General features: G+C 42.0%; 1 protein-coding gene across 1 annotated transcript in view; it reads left to right on the forward strand.

Moving 5' to 3' along the window:
* The first annotated feature begins 5375 nt into the window (after positions 1-5375).
* LOC142656687 (uncharacterized) overlaps positions 5376-18203 on the forward strand; it is a 28299-nt gene continuing 15471 nt past the window's right edge. Inside the window, exons 1-7 of the mRNA XM_075831611.1 lie at positions 5376-5409; positions 6789-7133; positions 7343-7636; positions 8428-8532; positions 9203-9580; positions 10394-10699; positions 14173-14526. Coding sequence (XP_075687726.1) covers positions 5376-5409; positions 6789-7133; positions 7343-7636; positions 8428-8532; positions 9203-9580; positions 10394-10699; positions 14173-14526 — 1816 coding nt within the window. The remainder of the gene's footprint in view (positions 5410-6788; positions 7134-7342; positions 7637-8427; positions 8533-9202; positions 9581-10393; positions 10700-14172; positions 14527-18203) is intronic.

Below are 18203 nucleotides of genomic sequence, written 5' to 3' on the forward strand. Positions count from 1 at the left end.
ACGGAAGCTCGTGCCTCCTGCCGACGTGCGAGAATGTTCAAAGCCTGGAGGAGTTGGTTCATGTCGAGACCAGAGGTATAGCATATCTGCCCGCATCTCTTTTGACGTCGTCATGGTCTTGGATCGACCAGCGGGGTCCATGGCCTGAGCTTACTGTCACGTAGGGTTCGTGGACCCACTGGGCCGTACCGCCTTGGCGGTATGGCAGCTGGCCAACAGGGCGCAGGTCAGAGACTATAGTTTTATATAGGGTACCTGTGGCAGCTCGGACTGTAGCAAGGCAGGCTTGGCAGGAACTAGGCAGCAGGTAGACGTCAGGCGTGGAGAAGCAGGACAGGCGTGGTATACAGCACAGCAACAGCTAAGCACGGCACTAGATCAGGATGCAGGAACAGGAAACACTGGGAGCAGGAAACACTAGGGTACCATTTGCAAGACAGACTAGGAATACAACAAAAAAGCTCAGTCCTGAAAGTATGGGGCTGGGACCTTCTTATAGCCCAGGGTGCTCTGGACCAATTAGCTCAATCACCAACATGGTTGCGCTCTGGCTTCTCAAGTCTGGACTGAGCTCGTGAGCGCACCCTGGTGGTCACTGTGGAGCAGGATGTCTGTATGTGCAGCCATCTCTTGAGAGAAGGGCGTCGACTGGATTGAAGAGGTTCGTGGTCAGCGACCACGGACGTTAGGCTGGATTCACATGAGCGTGGCGTTTTTGCGCATTCAAAAACATGGCGGTTTGCCTGCGCAAAAGCCACTTAACAGCTCCGTGGGGCATCAGCATAACGCAAAACGCCCAAAGAACGGACATGTAGTGACTTTTTTCTAGCGGACTCACGCTGAGTAAAAATCACGCACATGTCCGCACGACCACATAGACTAATATAGGTCCGTGCAACGCGCGAAAATCACGCGCGTTACACGGACGTAATTCCCGTTCGTCTGAATAAAGCCTCACACTGAGTACATGAATGGAGAGAAGTGTATGACATAACTTGGTCAAAATTGATTGTTTTTCTAAATAAAAACCACTGTTGTTATCTACATTACAGCGCCGATCACATTATGTAGGAGATAATGCACTTATAATGTGGTGACAGAGCCTCTTTAAGGAAATTAAAAAGTCACAATTTACATGTAGGTAGCATAATGCAGCACTTGCTTCCAGCACAGAACTTCAATATAATGTGGAACTGCATAGGACCAGAAACACAAGATGATGCAAAAAAAAACAAAAAAACAAAATGTCTTTAAATAAAAAAAAATATTCTAGCCATTCTTCTTACGCCGGATTCCTACGTAGCGTAAACGCTGCGGAATTTCCGCAACTGAATTCTGTGTGCAAATTCCGCTGCTAACAGCAAAGTGGATGAGATTTTGAAAATTTAATGCCCCTGCTGCAGAAACAAACTCGCAGCGTAAGCGTTAATAACTTGTCCTGCGGTGCGGAATTAAATTCTGCAGCATGTCAATTTATGATGCGTTTTTGTTCATTTTCCATTGCGGGTTTTCCCCATTGAATTCAATGGGGATGCAAAACCCGCAACAAAGCCAACTTTTGCGGCGTAATCACTGAGTTTAAGCTGCAAAAATCGCAATTCCAGAAGAAAAAATTAACCTACTTACCCAGAACGCCCTCCTTCTTTGTGCAGTCCGGTCTCTAGTTGCGTTCCATGTGACCGCTGCAGACAATCACAGGCCGCAGAGTCACCTAGCCTAAAACGTCACCCAGCGAGGCCGGAGTGAATGTCAAAGTTGAGAGGTGGTAAGCACTGGCGTAGCTATAGGGGTCGCAGCGGTCGCAATTGCGACCGGGCCCCGAAGCCAGGGGGGCCCACGGCCCCCCGCACCACATCAATAAAAAGTTACTATAGTAACTCGGGCCGCGGGCTCCTGTTACTATAGTAACATACTTTACTTACCTTCCTGGTTCCGGATCGCAGCGGAGGTCCTGACGTCAAGCGCTGTGCGCAGCGCATGACGTCACAGCGCTATGCCGCCGCGCACAGCATCGAGATAACAGAACTCCCGCCGCGGCCGAAGAGGAAGGTAAGCTTAGCCCTGACTGGCGGGGTCTGACTCCCGGGACCCGCCAATCAGCTGTTTTGAAGGGGCCGCAGCACTCGTACGAGAGCTGCTCCCCTTCATTCCTGTCACTTCATTTCGGTCACACTGTGAATCGGTGTCGGCGATTCACAGTGTGAGCGAGTAGTGAAATGAAGGGGAAGCAGCTCTCGTACGAGTGCTGTGGCCCCTTCAAAACAGCTGATTTGCGGGTCCCGGGCGACACATCAGCTATTGATGGCCTATCCTGTGGATAGGCCATCAATGTTTAGGGACTGCACAACCCCTAAGCCTACGATGTATCAGGCTTAGGGGGCCCATGAGACAGGATCACAGATTGTGTGATCCTGTCTCCTGGGCCCTGTATCTAAGCCAATCACATGGTAGGCTTAGATACATGGCCCATGCGTGATCCTGTCTGCTGGGCCCTGTATCTAAGCCTACCACACTGTAGGTTTAGATACAGGGCCCCAGCACACACTAATCTTATACTGTATAAGATTACTGTCTGCTGGACCCTGTATCTAAGCCTACCTTGTGGTAGGCTTAGTTACAGGGTCCCACAGACAGTATCACACATGGGCCCTGTATCTAAGCCTTAGGGTATGTGCACACACACAAATTACGTCCGTAATTGACGGACGTATTTCGGCCGCAAGTCCCGGACCGAACACAGTGCAGGGAGCCGGGCTCCTAGCATCATACTTATGTACGATGCTAGGAGTCCCTGCCTCGCTGCAGGACAACTGTCCCGTACTGTAATCATGTTTTCAGTACGAGACAGTTGTCTTGCAGCGAGGCAGGGACTCCTAGCATCGTACAGAAGTATGATGCTAGGAGCCCGGCTCCCTGCACTGTGTTCGGTCCGGGACTTGCGGCCGAAATACGTCCGTCAATTACGGACGTAATTAGTGTGTGTGCACATACCCTAACACATGTGTTACTAATCATTTTTTGTGTGTTTTCTTACAGGTTCGGTCGTTGGACTACGGCGGATTCCAGGACTACTTCGATGACAGCTTTTTTTTTTATTAATAAAATGGTTAATGAGGACTGTGTGGGTTTTTTTTTTATTTCAATAAAATATTTTTTCTATGTCTTTGTGGTTTTTTTTTAAACTATATTACTACCGCCTTAGTAATGGCCGCCGGCTGATTGACAGCATCCATTGCTAAGGCGGGGCTTAGTGTTAGCAGGTACAGAGGCTAACACTAACCCCCATTATTACCCCGTTACCCACCACCACCAGGGGTGCTGGGAAGAGCCGGGTACCATCCAGTACTTGACCATCTGTAGTGATGGTTGGCCACTGGGGTGGCCGCAGGCTGGTATTATCAGGAGGGGAAAGGTCGAAAACAGTGGCCCTTCCCATCCTGGTAATGCTAGGCTGTTGCTGCTTTATTGTATCTGGCTGGTTATGAAAATGGGGGGGACCCCACGTCATTTAAAAAAAAATAATTGGAAAGAATGATGTCGGGTCCCCCCCAATTTTCATAACCAGCCAGATACAACACAGCAGCAGCAGGCAGCATTACAAGGGTGGGAGGGCCACTGTTTTTGGCCTTCCCCAGCCTAATACTACCAGCCTGCGGCCACCCCGGTGCCTGCCCGTCACTACAGATGGTCGGGTACTGGTTTGTACCCGGCTCTTCCCAGTACCCCTGGTGGCGGTGGGTACCGGGGTAATAATGGGGGTTAGTGTAGCCTCTGCACCGGCTGACATTAAGCCTCGCCTTAGTAATGGAGGTTGTCAATCAGCCAGCGGCCATTACTAAGGCGGTAGTAATAAAGTTTAAAAAGATACAAGCACATAGAAAAAATATTTTATTGAAATAAAAAAACACAACCCTCATTAACCATTTTATTGAGAATAAAAAAAACGCCGTCATTGAAGTCCTCAAATCCGAAGTCCAACAACCGAACCTGTAAAAAAAACACAAACACAAAAATAATCAGTAACACATAAAGAAGCAAAATTATTATTCTTACCTATCCTGGGTCCAGCGCTGGAGCCGCAATGTCAGCGAGCTGGGCCCTGTATCTAATCCTATCATGTGTGATACAGTCTGCTGAGCTGTGTATCTAATCCAATCATGTATGATACTGTCTGCTGGGCCCTATATCTAATCCGATCATGTGTGATACTGTCTGCTGAGCCACTGTATCTAATCCTATCATGTGTGATACTGTCTGCTGAGCCACTGTATCTAATCCTATCATGTGTGGTACTGTCTGCTGAGCCACTGTATCTAATCCTATCATGTGTGATACTGTCTGCTGAGCCACTGTATCTAATCCTATCATGTGTGGTACTGTCTGCTGAGCCACTGTATCTAATCCTATCGTGTGGTACTGTCTGCTGAACCACTGTATCTAATCCTATCATGTGTGATACTGTCTGCTGGGCCACTGTATCTAATCCTATCATGTTTGATACTGTCTGCTGAGCTGTGTATCTAATCCTATCATGTGTGATACTGTCTTCTGAGCCACTGTATCTAATGCTATCATGTGTGATACTGTCTGCTCAGCCACTGTATCTAATCCTATCCATAGTTTATAGGGTCGTAGTGCTATAGATATTCTATGCTGTCTCATATACACACTTTTTTTGGGGGCGGACACATATGTATTGGGGCTATTTCCCGGACATTTTAAGCCCTGAGGGTATGTTCACACGGCAGCGTCCGTTACGGCTGAAATTACTGTGCTGTTTTCAGGAGAAAACAGCACCGTAATTTCAGCCGTAATGACATGTGGAGGCGTCTTTTGCTGCGTCCATTACGGAAGTAACTGAAGCTGGTTTTCCATGGAGTCCATGGAAAACGGCTCCATTTACGTCTGAAGAAGTGACAGGCACTTTTTTACGCGCCGCCTTTTGACAGCGACGCGTAAAAAAAAATGACCGTCGGCACAGAACATCGTAAGACCCATTCAAATGAATGGGCAGATGTTTGCCGACGCTTTTGAGCCGCATTTTCGGACGCAATTCAATGCTAAAACGCCCTAATTACATCCGTAAATAGTGTGTGTGAACCCAGCCTTAGTGACGCCCCCGGCTGCTAGTGCTGCATTGTTGGGTCATTTAGGAGACCCAGCGATGCAGCTGAAAGTGGACCGTCGGCCATGAGAAGTTTGCGGGGGGGGGGGGGCCCAGTAAGAATTTTTGCATCGGGGCCCATGAGCCTCTAGCTACGCCCCTGGTGGTAAGTATGAAAGCCTTTCCTCCGCAGCGGAGTATTCCGTCTGAAAAATCGCACCACAGTGTGGTGTGATTTTTCGAACTGAATGTCCTGCGGGTTCCAGGTACCATGGGACGGATGTCCTGCGAGTATCTGTCCCAAGGTAATCTGGCCTAGTAGGTTTTCTTCCCTTACATGTCATCTTTGTGATTTTTTTAATTTATTTTTACTGCAGATTAGGGCCCTGTTCACACTGAGTTTTTTTGGCGTGGTTTTTGTTGCAGAAACCACAGCGGTAAAAAATGGGCAAAAATGTCTCCCATGGATTTCACTGGGAGGCGGAGGAGTTTTTTTTACCTGCGAGTGGAAAAAAAACCGCTCGCGGGATAAAAAAGCGATATGCCCTTTCAGTCTCTGACCTCCCATTGATATCAATAAGAGGCAGAGAAAATGTTCTTAGCTGAGTCTTTTGCCCACAGTGCTCAATGGCTGCCGCCGAAAAACGCGGCAAACAACAAAGGCACAACAAAATCTGCCTCAAAATTCCAGACGAAATGTTGAGGCAGATTTATCTGCCTGCAAAAAAACTCTGTGTGAATAGGGCCTAAGACCATTATAAAAGGTTAAATTAGTCCTGTACCCTAACAGCAGTCTCTCTGATAAAAGCTACACCATACACAGAGATTGTTCAGCACTGTCAGGCAGCCTCATCGCTCTAATGATTACATAGGAGGCAGCACATATCATTCCATAAACTATTAACAGCGAGAATAACTGTATTTCTGTTACCAAAAATCTGTCTGCATTCTCAGTACAATGTTGTTAATGTTATTGGCCCTTTGATGAGAAAGTTAGCGCAGATTTATCAATATGATCTTAAAGACCAGGCAGGAAGAAAATGTGCCAAATTTATCACCTTGGCTCATGCTGTATAAACCATTTTGTGCATCTTGTTAGACACCTTTGTATTAAGTTTATGCCACCTCTTGGTTGGTTTCTTTAGACCAATTTTTTGGAGCAAATGTTTGTGCAATTTGTCACATTTAGGCCACACCCTATTTTTGCTAAGCCACACCCTCTTTCCTCTAAGCCACACCCGGTTTCCTAGATACACCCACTAGTGAGGCGCAAAAAGGGGCGCTAAAACACATCGCAAGTTTTTTGGCTGTGTTTTTTCTGGCGCTTTGTGAAATGGTAAATCTGCCCTATTTTGTCAGACTTTGTTATATAAATTTCTGTGCAGTGCCAAAGGGCTTTGACCTCTATCTAGAGCTCCTCCATTCTGGAAATCAGTGGTGGCCTCTGTCACCTTCTCACATGATCGTTTTATGTCTTCATAAGCCCCTTAGACTTTGAATGGAGCATCATTGTGCACACTCGACTACAGCTTCATTCAAACTCCTCCTCACCACGGTCCTGGAGTAAGGAGGGACTGTGGATAGGTGATCAATAATTAAAATGTCCCTTTTAATTACGTCTTTCATTGTTGTTATCTTTCATCTTGTATCATATAAAGCCCTTATAATACTGTCTGTTTTTCAGTCTTACCTTCTGCTGGATCCGCCTTGGAAGTCTACGCTCCATCTTTCCGTAAAGCAGAGCTGGGAAATAATGTCTTGATACCTTGCACATTTAAGGTGGACGGCGGTCCAATAAACCGTCAGTATCTTGCCATTTTGTGGGAATTTCAGGGAAATGTAATAGCAAGGTACGACAACAAAGGGCTTGTTACTCAACCGAGGAAGTATATTAATGAAAACAACATTGAAAACGGAGCTGCTGATTTATACATCGATGATGCATCTGTCAGCGACATTGGGGCTTATAAGTGTACAGTAATCTACAGCCCTAAAAGAATGCACAAGGATGTTGATCTTACAGTTCATGGTAAGTTTACCACAAGAGCCATAAAAAGTGCGTAAAACATTGTCCCTATCCCAGTTCCCAATCCCAAAATAATGCACCATCTACTGCCCCCGAGCTATGTAAGCAGCACTACCATGTACTGGAAATGTAACTCTTCCTTGATGTCATCCATACTGATAAGTTGCTGATTATGGTATTTATTGTCATTCTATGTTTTTATTTCCTTACAGCTCGTCCGTCCATCTCGGCTCTTGAGAAAATTAATGTAGGCAATGAGCAGGACAAGATCTTGTGCTCTGTGACCGGATTTTACCCTGAACAGATTACTGTGAAGTTGATAAAGGAAGGGAAGGTTGTGAGCGGCTCTGTTATGTCTTCTCCTCACAAGAATAATGATAGCACATTCTCCATTAATAGCACAATGATATTACCGTCCTCCGACAAACCAAAATCCTTGTCATGCACAGTCGACCATGATTCTCTCACTACACCCATACAGCAGGACATCCGGCTGGTGTATAACGGTGAGATACACAAATGTAAATGGTTTAATTTTACTTTAACCCTTTCGATGCCCGGTCAATGTATACACTTTTGAGAAACATAAATAACCCTGAATTCTAAAAGAAGAATTGGTTTACATGCATAAAATTATCCAAAACTGAAGAGACCTAACATCTCGATGGTAAACTTCAGAGAAGTGATATAGTGTCTCATTGGTTAGAGGGAAGTGATTAAGATTGCGATCATCTGGAATATAAGTCGTTTATATTTATACTTGTACAATTTGCATAAGAATATAAATTGATGAATTTTTAGTTAATTATGAATATATTTATTGACACTATGGAGTAAATTAAAGGCTGCCTAAAATAAAATGGAAACTAGACAGCAATAATTATGATAGAAGACACATAGAAGTCAACACAGTTGTTTAACAAGATGTCTAGAACATGGGAAAGGAATGGGAAGGTTAGGATGGCAAGGCTTTGAGGAGGGGGGATAGGGTAGATGGGTACAATATGTACACTTAGTTTAGATTCTTCCTCCTATCAGTAATATCAGGGTCCTGAAATCTCAACCCAACCCTGTCAACTAAATTTTACAAGCAGAGATATCTCCCAACTACCCAACTAAGATAAGCATAACTGCAGGCTTCATATTGTTGCTTTGCTTGTATCTAACCCTAACCCATTTAGCACTGCATTCAGTATTATATTGATATGACTAGACTGCTAATACACAGAATAGTAATAAAATAGCAAAAATCATTAAGGAATTTTTAGATGTATCCTTTATCTCTTATCTCCTGCAGAAGATGGTGGTAATAACACTGGCCTGGTGGTGGGTTTGATTGCTGGAGTCGTCCTACTAATCGTGTTATTGGCCATTGCTGCATTTTTATACAGGAAGAAATCAGGTATGTTACATTCACAACGACTGTAAAGTTACAAATAGAAGGGATCACTTAGTGTATTGGGAATGTCCAGTACATGCCGGCTTGGTCGACTGCAGATATAATTATTATTTTTGTAATGACAAAGGAGGTAAAGAAATGGATCCAGTGCTGGAATTTAGTGCATCTGTTAAAAAAAAGGAATCTTCTTCCAAGTTTTATTTTCATAAAGTTTAAGAGCAGTGAAATGAAGTAGGTACGGCTTTTGTCCAGAGTACAAAGGATGATTGGCAATATAGGCAGTGGCCTACGCGTTTCAGACGCTTTCTGCGTCCTTAGTCATGGCTTGTAGTCAAAACGCGTACCTACTTCGTTTCACTGCTCTTAAACTTTATGAAAATAAAACTTGGAAGAAGTTTCCCGTTTTTAACAGATGCACTAAATTCCAGCGCTGGATCCATTTCTTTACCTCCTTTGTCTATGCAAATCCGTGTGCCGACACGAGGACCCGTGCCCTAACTACCACACCCGTGATAAGGTGAGCTGGAGGAAACCTCCCATTTTTTATTATTTTTGTAACTCTGATCTCTTTTGAATAAAATAATATTTTGTCTGATCTATTTTTACTTTTATTACATCTATTACTTTACTATTAAAACATCCTGTACAATTAAAATTCCTATTTTCTAAACAGGACTCTCTGAAGTTCTAGTAAATAAAATTCATGGCACCAAAATGATCGACGGTGAAAGTACCACCCTGTATTGTACTGCTTGTAACTGTTCTCGGGAGACCCAGGTGAAATGGATCATCAAAAATAAAGACGGCACAAAATGTGAGATCACAGAGGAGGAATCGGGAGATAAGGAGGAAGAACAACCTCTAATGTCCATGGAGTACAAAGTTTCAACTGAGAAGGTGGCCAGCCAAAAGAGGAAGACTTTTCATGACGTTACTACCAAACTGATCTTCATCCCGTCAGTATCCAGACACCTGGGGTCCACCGTGACCTGCAAATTTATTACTGATAAAAAATCTGAAGAGAAAACCCATGAGCTCAAAGACATTTATGGTGAGAGATTAAAGTAAACAATTGCCTCGTTGCTTCCGAGGGCTTATATTTCACTTCTTAAAGAGCATATTCCCCTAACAAAGCAGTATAAAAAAAAGTCCTTGAGTCGACCCCTGTGCTGTGCTTTTAAAAATCATACTAAACCCCCATACCTATATATTTCTTTTACTTTTAATTTCTGAATTCTTTTCCCCAAACTCATTTCAGATAGCTATAAACGGCTATACTATAGCCACATATTAGGATTTGTATTAAAACTGCAAACCCCTGTTTCCCCCAACCCATAATTTTACTGAACAAAACGAAGATCAGCATAAAATGGACAACCACACACAGAAAATGCTTGTCTCATGCAGTTATTTACCAGCTGTATCCAGGGCTTAACCTTTAAGGCTATGTTCAGACGGCTTATTTTTGGGCGTTTTTCGCTGCCGTAAATGGCGGAAAAACGTTAGAAGAATCGAAAGCAGAACGCCTCCAAACATCTGCCTATTTTGAAAAACAGCTGCGTAATAGAAACGACCCCGAAAAAGAAGTGCATGTCACTTCTTGATCCGTTTTTGGAGCTGCTTTTTATTGACTCCATAGAAAAACCGTTTCAAAAACGGCAGTGAAAAACGCGATTTGCTAAAAAGACGGCTGAAAATCAGGAGCTGTTTTCCCTTGATAACAGCTCCGTATTTCCAGATGTTTTTCATTAAGCGTGTGAACATACCCTAATAGTGTTTACAATCATGGCAACAGGTTTGCTTGGTATAAATGTTGAAGGTGAATTACTAAATTTTAATATATTGTTGTTTTTTTTTTCTGCAGCTAAACCTCAGTTCATGGAGCCAGTACAATTCTCCATCACCGACCAAGGAGATGTCCAGCTCTCAGCCAGTTTAGGCAAATTGTATCCCCGACCACTGCAGGTCACCTGGGCGTCTAAGATCAGTCAGTCACAGGAGAAAATTCCATCAGAAGAGGAAATCCTGAAGAATCCTGATGCCACGTTTAACCTCACAAGTAAATGTACAGTTTCTGGAGAACTCTTCAAGGACCCGACAAATAAAGTCGCCATTACTTGGAAACATGAATCATTAGACAAATCTCAATCCAGGGAGATCTCTGCAAAAGGTAAAGGCTTCGCACCGCAGAGTTTATTACTGTCCCTCATTTCATTCTCAACAACTATTAGTATAGAGCAATTTTGCAGGCACTTGGCAACAAGTTCTATTTAAAGCGTATGGTACCTGTCGTTTCAGTATAAACTGTCATGTGTGTGCAAAAATAACACTTTGTGGCCATTATATGACTTGTATTTTGCATTATTTAACAGTTTTTCCCTCTGCAGGCTCTATCTTTAATCGTCAGTTTTACTCTGAACTCCGCTTCAGAGGGGGTGGAGACGAGCTGCTATGATGTCTTCCATACACTGCACACAGAAAGGAGTAGATCCTGCTCTTCTGTCTCTCTGTAGCATACCCCGAGAAGCAGGAACATGGAGGACATTATACAGCAGTATTGAGAAGTGTAGATGTGAATCCATCACTGGGGTGAGATGGAACACTTACTAGAAGCTGCAACAGCATCTCTGTGTCTCTGCCTCTGTCTTCCTCTAGCAGCTCCCTCCTCCTCTCTTCTCCATAGATTTCTATGATCAGCATGTAACCTGAATCTTTCTTCAGTGAGCTGATAATCTGTGTTGTCTTCCAAAACAAATTTTAGTAGTGAATATTCAGTTTAGGAGGCAAAGGGAGGAGAAGCGGCTCATAAGTGGAGAAAGAGGAAATTTTCTCTAAAGATATATTACACAATTTCTTATATTCGCGTGTATTATTGATTTATGCCAAGTTTGTTGAAACGAGAGTGACTATTTCACAATTTCCCTCATGCACTAATAATTATAGTAGTATTCGCTGAAAGGGTTTTTTGTACATTTTTGGTAGCCAGGAAAACTTTCACACATTTGACATGTACAAATAAAACCTAAATCTCAAAATAAAAATCTTGCTAAACCCCCATTCCCATATATTTTCTGAAAGTAGACACCTGGCACATATATTAAAATTGCCACTTAACACTTGATATAAATAGGCAACATCATTCAATTTTGTGCCGAAGTGCGATTTTTCATCAAAAATGCATAAAAATGTATATTTGTGGCTAAATGTGTGAACCAAGCATAAAATTAGATGCACCACACATCCTAAAAATAAAAGTTTAACATGTAAAATTTGTAAAATAATAAACCACGTTGTTCATATAAACCACAAATGTCTACATCAACAAGTGTTAGTGCTCTCAAAAACGCTGAAACAGAGGCCACGCAATGTTTGGCCATCATTCACATATGTGTTAAAAATATAAACTGCACATGGCAAATATCTATTATGCAACCAAAATCTATATTATCTGAGAGCGCACAGGACGCCGTGTATACAACTTAATAATTTATACACAAAACCACCTTCACTCAACTTTGCATCAGTGATAATATGCAAAACACATTAAAGTACAACTTTGTGATTAAAATGTGTCGTCAAGCAGACCCCTTATGTGAAATATATATAAAAAGAACTGTAAGATGTGAGGAGTTGATATATATACCACACACGTCTATGTTCACAGGTGCATGTGTTAAAGAAATGCCAAAATCACAGGAATGTACAAACTATTTTTGCATGCAAATTAAATTGGTGACTATATAGGTAAATCATTTTCCATCCCCCTATACAAACTCGAAGACTGTTTTAACACGTCGAGGTCAAATTGCGTTATTTGCCTTGATTTTTTTTTGTCACAATTCTGTCAAAATCACGCAAAAAAAATAAAAATAATTTACTGCAACTTGTGAACACATCCTAACCCTTATTATAAATCAATAGTTTTTGTTTTTTTTACATTTAAAAGCGTTAATAAATGGTGTTTCTTTTTTGTTTTTTTTTAAGTGAATTTATTTGGAAAGGTTTATGGCGAATATAAATGAAAATGTGTTTTCTGACTGACGGAAATCACTTCCATCTTTCAGAAATGTATAAGACCTTCCTCTCTAGTGATAATTGTTATTTCTATGACTGTAGCGAGTAATTTGTAAGCAGTCAGCGGATATTACGCTCAACGCTCAAGATCGGATAGGGACAGTGTTAAATTTGCAAACCTTTTATTGATGTTTGTGTGTGGTGCAAGTGCTTGTTGCCACTTATTTGACGCTGCGATCTGGACGCTGGTAAATGTTTGGATCGAAGAGTCAATAAAAGGCCTAATTAGGTGCAGAGGAGTGATTAGATAAGCTAATTCTCATATTAGCGTTCGTGCACATCTCCATTCATGGGTTCCGTCTGAGCTTTCCATCAGGGGAACCCATGAACGGAACCCTGACTGAAACAAACGGAAACCGTAGGTTTCCGGTTGCATCACCATTGCTTTCAATGGTGATGGATCCGGTGCAAATGGTTTCTGTTTGTCACCGTTGTTTAAGGGTTCCGTCGGTTTGACAGAATAAATACCGTAGTCGACTGCGCTATTCATTCCATCAAAAATAGTCTTCGATAAAAATGTTCTACCATTTTGATGATTTAGAATGTAACTTCTTCACATAGCTGGCTGTCCTGTTGCTTCTGACATAGATCAGTCAGCACACTGCTCATGGCAGTGTTGGCTCTCTCTGCTCTCCCCCTCCCATCTCTCGGTGTTATAGGTAGCAGCAGGGCGGGGGAGGAGGTTGTACCAGGTAAATCATAATTTGGAGAGGGAGGGGGAGGGGGAGCATCCAAGTTTTCAGGAGGGCAGACCAAGCGGGGCTAAAGAAGGGACGAAAGTACACACACCAATTTGCAAGGGGAGGAGGGCTAGATCACACAGGCTGTGTATGAGTGCATGAAGAAAACCGAGCACCTATGGTAAACTCTGGAGGGGCGGGGGTTGGATTGCACGCTCCTCAGCGTCTGTGTCAGTTGGCACAAGGGAGAAGAGATTCCTCATGAACTGTAAAAGTAGAAAGCCATACAGAACAATCTAGACCGTCAAGCTGCTGTTGTATATGAAAGTATGTTTTACTGGGAGGGACACATCCGCATGATACACTAGGAGCAAGTTACAAACCGCATATCCGGAGTCTCAAAATTGAAGGAATGAAGATCGCAGCACAAAAAGCTAGAACGGGGTTTAGGGGGCCCTGTTATAGAGATAGGTCTTGATCCCAGAGGTGGGACCCGCATCTATCCGACAATGTCCCTCGTGGGTAAACCCCTTTAAATTCATAAAAGTGTCTATAAGTAAGTTGCCTGTGATCGTAATTTTTCCCACAAATTTGTTGAAATTATACAAAATGCTGTGATTTTGTGAAAAAACGTGGCCAAAAAAACCCATGATTTGATGACGTAATGTGAATAGACCCTTAAAGAATGCTAAAGTTAAAGATGAAATGTTTTCTCCTATTGATTTTTCGTGCAGAGCATCCATTTTGCTAAATTGCACTGTTTATAACGTTGTGTTTCATTTTTAATTTTCCATTTCCAGCACATCTGTCGTCCTACTGGTGTCTATTTATTTGTTTTTTGTTTTTTTTTGTAGGTTGTACAATATTCAATTCATTTTTTTTTTTGCAGATCTTCCTTGGTGTCCCCAGATTGAAGACTATATTGAAAGTGTTATCCATGATGATGAGATTCTTTTGAAGTGCTCTGTGTCAAATTATTTTCCTAATGCATTGACTGTGAAATGGTTTCAGAAGAGGAAAGATTGTCCAGATTTAATAGAAGTTTCAGAATCTGAGAACTATACAATTCCAAAATTGATATCTAACAGGACGGACAAGAAAACTTTCATGGCAACGTCTCGGCTATCTCTGAAGAAATCACTATTGACAGAAAAAGATGTATTGTTTATCTGTAGAGTGGAACACCCCAACCTGGAAAAACCAATTGAGGCCAAGACCGCGCCAATGCAGCACCGAGAAACTGGTAAATCTTCATTATGGCATGGCAGGACTCCAGTTATTAAAATTATAAATGTAAAGATAGAAAAGTTTCTGTACAGAGTCTTATGCCCATTTTCTAACATTTACATAGTAACATAAAGAGGCTTAAAAAATCCAAAAAACATAAGTTCTATAGTCCTCTAAATCCATCTAGTTCAGCCTATTCTCCTGCAATGTTGATTCAGAAATAGGCAACCATGAGGCGGAAAAATTAATTCCTGACTTCTTCAAAAATGGCAATGAGAATTAAACCTTAGATCAACAATCCATCTCTAATATCTAGTACCCATAACTTGTAATATTATTTCTTTTGAGTAAGGCGTCCAGGCCGATTTAAAGAGGCTCTGTCACCAGATTTTGCAGCCCCTATCTGCTATTGCAGCAGATCGGCGCTGCAATGTAGATTACAGTAACGTTTTTATTTTTAAAAAACGAGCATTTTTGGCCAAGTTATGACCATTTTTGTATTTATGCAAATGAGGCTTGCTAAAGTCCAAGTGGGTGTGTTGAAAAGTAAAAGTACAACTGGGCGTGTATTATGTGCGTACATCGGGGCGTTTTTACTTCTTTTACTAGCTGGGCGTTAGGAATGGGAGTGTATGATGCTGACGAATCAGCATCATCCACTTCTGTTCGTTAACACCCAGCTTCTGGCAGTGCAGACACACAGCGTGTTCTCGAGAGATCACGCTGTGACGTCACTCACTTCCTGCCCCAGGTCCTGCATCGTGTCGGCCACATCGGCACCAGAGGCTACAGTTGATTCTGCAGCAGCATCAGTGTTTGTAGGTAAGTAGCTACATCAACTTACCTGCAAACGCCGATGCTGCTGCAGAATCAACTGTAGCCTCTGGTGCCGATGTGTCCTCGCTCGTCCGACACGATGCAGGACCTGTGAGTGACGTCACAGCGTGATCTCTCGAGAACACACTGTGTGTCTGCACTGCCAGAAGCTGGGCGTTGTGAAGAGAAGTGGATGATACTTCTCGTCAGAACGCCCAGCTAGTAAAAGTAGTAAAAACGCCCCGATGTACATACACAATACACGCCCCGATGTAACACACATAATACACGCCCAGTTGGACTTTAGCAAGCCTCATTTGCATAAATACAAAAATGGTCATAACTTGGGCAAAAATGCTCGTTTTTTAAAAATAAAAACGTTACTCTTATCTCCATTGCAGCGCCGATCTGCTGCAATAGCAGATAGGGGCTGCAAAATCTGGTGACAGAGCCTCTTTAAGACCAAGTTTACATGGCATAAGAGGCTGATTTTAAGAGGTCAGCCTCTGAAAATACACGAATAAAACACCTGGATTTCAAAGAGTATTTCAAGTATATATCCTTGCGTGATACAAGCGTTTTACGTGCCGAAATTCACCTGCATTATATGCCTTGTGTACATAGCCTTAAATTCTTTTCATGAATCAACAATGACAACCTCCTCTAGCAAAAAAGTTCCATAGTGTGACTGCTCTGGAGAAGCCCTTCTAGGTTGGTGTAGAAACTGTGATCGCAATTTGAGTCACGTTACGCCTTGATCTCCATGCAGGTTCAAATCAGGTGGGGGGGGGGGGCGAGCTGCTCGGAGAAGTAACAGATACACTGAGACGTTTCTCAAGGCAAAATACTTCTAATTTATTGAACTACAAACGTTCCTACTTATAGCATCAGACGAACAAAGAACATTCCATAACATATGAGTCATCTGTATATTCAATCCTTACATCCTTTTTTCCCATAAAGCCCATTGGTGGAACTCAAGGTATTCCCCCTAGGCTTCCTTTATGCTTAGGGGGGGGGTTGGTCAATTGATTGTCCACCATCTGTTTGCAATTTCAATGGACATCAAAGCAGCCGTAAACCACTTCCTCTCTAAAATACCCATTCTATTGTAACACATGTTCTCCTCTACAACATTTCACTCCTTGGGGCCCCAGATACATTATACATATATTTATACCATAACAATCCCTCCTTTTGTGATTTTACCAACACCTAAATTCCAATGCTACTTCTATCTCCTGATAGCAAGGCTTCGATCCATTTCTTCACTTGATTCACACAGGTATGTAGGTGGGGTAATCTCACAACACTCTTTCATCATAATGTATAGGCCTCTGTTTGAATGCTTCCCTTATTTTGCAAAATGCATAACAATTGAAACATGTAAGCAATATAAACAATATTATGAAACATATCAAGGGTTGGAATAACACATGCAGTATCTTAGTGGCAGTGGGGGAAAATCCTGTAAATATGTCATACCAATGATGGGCACTGGCATCTTTTATTGCTGACGATAAATTTATCACTTCCCTAGCTGCTATTGTAGCCAATACTTTCACTTTACTTAGAGTTACATTATGGGCTGCTATCAATTTCTTTACGTCTTTAGACTTTTGTAACACTTGTTTCAACTCTTCCAGCGGCAAACTAAAATTTCCATAGGGCAAAGGTTCAGGTACCCATACAGTGGACATTATTTCTTCTAAAGTAGGCAGGAACACTATAGTTTGGTTCCCCCAAGTCAAATGCGTCACATTGTATAGACATCCTGAAAATGGTCCTATGAGATTAAACTGGCTAAGGGTCTGCTTGTTGTTAGTTATTAAACATACATGCTGTGGACCTACTTCAATATATACCTGTAGGTTAGCTTCTGGGATTATAGTGAGTGCGCATACATTATCCTGATGCTGCATCAGACAGGGTTCATATATCCCTGACTGTTGATTACATACATATCCTTGCTCTGTTAATTGGCACAAATCTATATTCCTTGTCTTATTTTGAGAATCTATGTGTGTTCCTTTTATTTCTGGCATCCAATACTGTCCTAATAATGTCACCGGATCAATCATTACCATTGGCATAACAATAAATTTGCATAATAGAGTAGGATTTTTCACATTAAATGCTATTAGTCTTCCTGCGCACCATCTAGGTGTACACTCAGTATACTCAGGCTGTAACAATAACCACGTATCATTTCTCTTTCCTATGGGCAGAATGTCTGTCCATTGCCTAACATGACTACTAAACAATTTATTCTTAAAATTATTCATCTGTTCTTGTTGCCACATCGTTTTAAGCGTACATACTGTCCAATTTACAAAAGTTGATACATTCTGTAATGTTCTATATTCGGTTAGCATACTTTCATTAAAAACATTTAGGAACAGTTGATCTATAGCTAACCCTTTCTGTTGTATGGCAAAGGTAGTAGGTAACCATGACGCACCTATCCTTAATGCAGTAGATGTGTCGTCTCCCACTGAGTTTCATTTGTTCATAACTGTTTCTAACTGTATACCATTCAATACTCCTAATCCCGTTCCTACCCCTCCTAATAGCGGGTCATACCATTCTCTTTTTTTTGTCTATGACAGCTGGGGGATTCAGGGAAGGAAATATTGAAGTGTACATTCTTTTTCTGCTGTTGGGTTACAGCGCTCTTACAAGTGTGTGCGATTCTTTCCAGACTTTGTACTGTTATATGTGGCTTAAAACTATCTCTTAAAATTGTTATCAAGAATACAAAATATCTTCTATTTCTTATTTGGCTATTATTCATACATAATATCATCCCATCAGTTTATTTTATTACAATCGTAGAGTTGAGCCTCTCCTTGTTGCATCTTTCATAAGTCTTATTTA

This window comes from Rhinoderma darwinii, chromosome 6, assembly GCF_050947455.1.
Source record: "Rhinoderma darwinii isolate aRhiDar2 chromosome 6, aRhiDar2.hap1, whole genome shotgun sequence".
Taxonomy (NCBI): domain Eukaryota; kingdom Metazoa; phylum Chordata; class Amphibia; order Anura; family Rhinodermatidae; genus Rhinoderma; species Rhinoderma darwinii.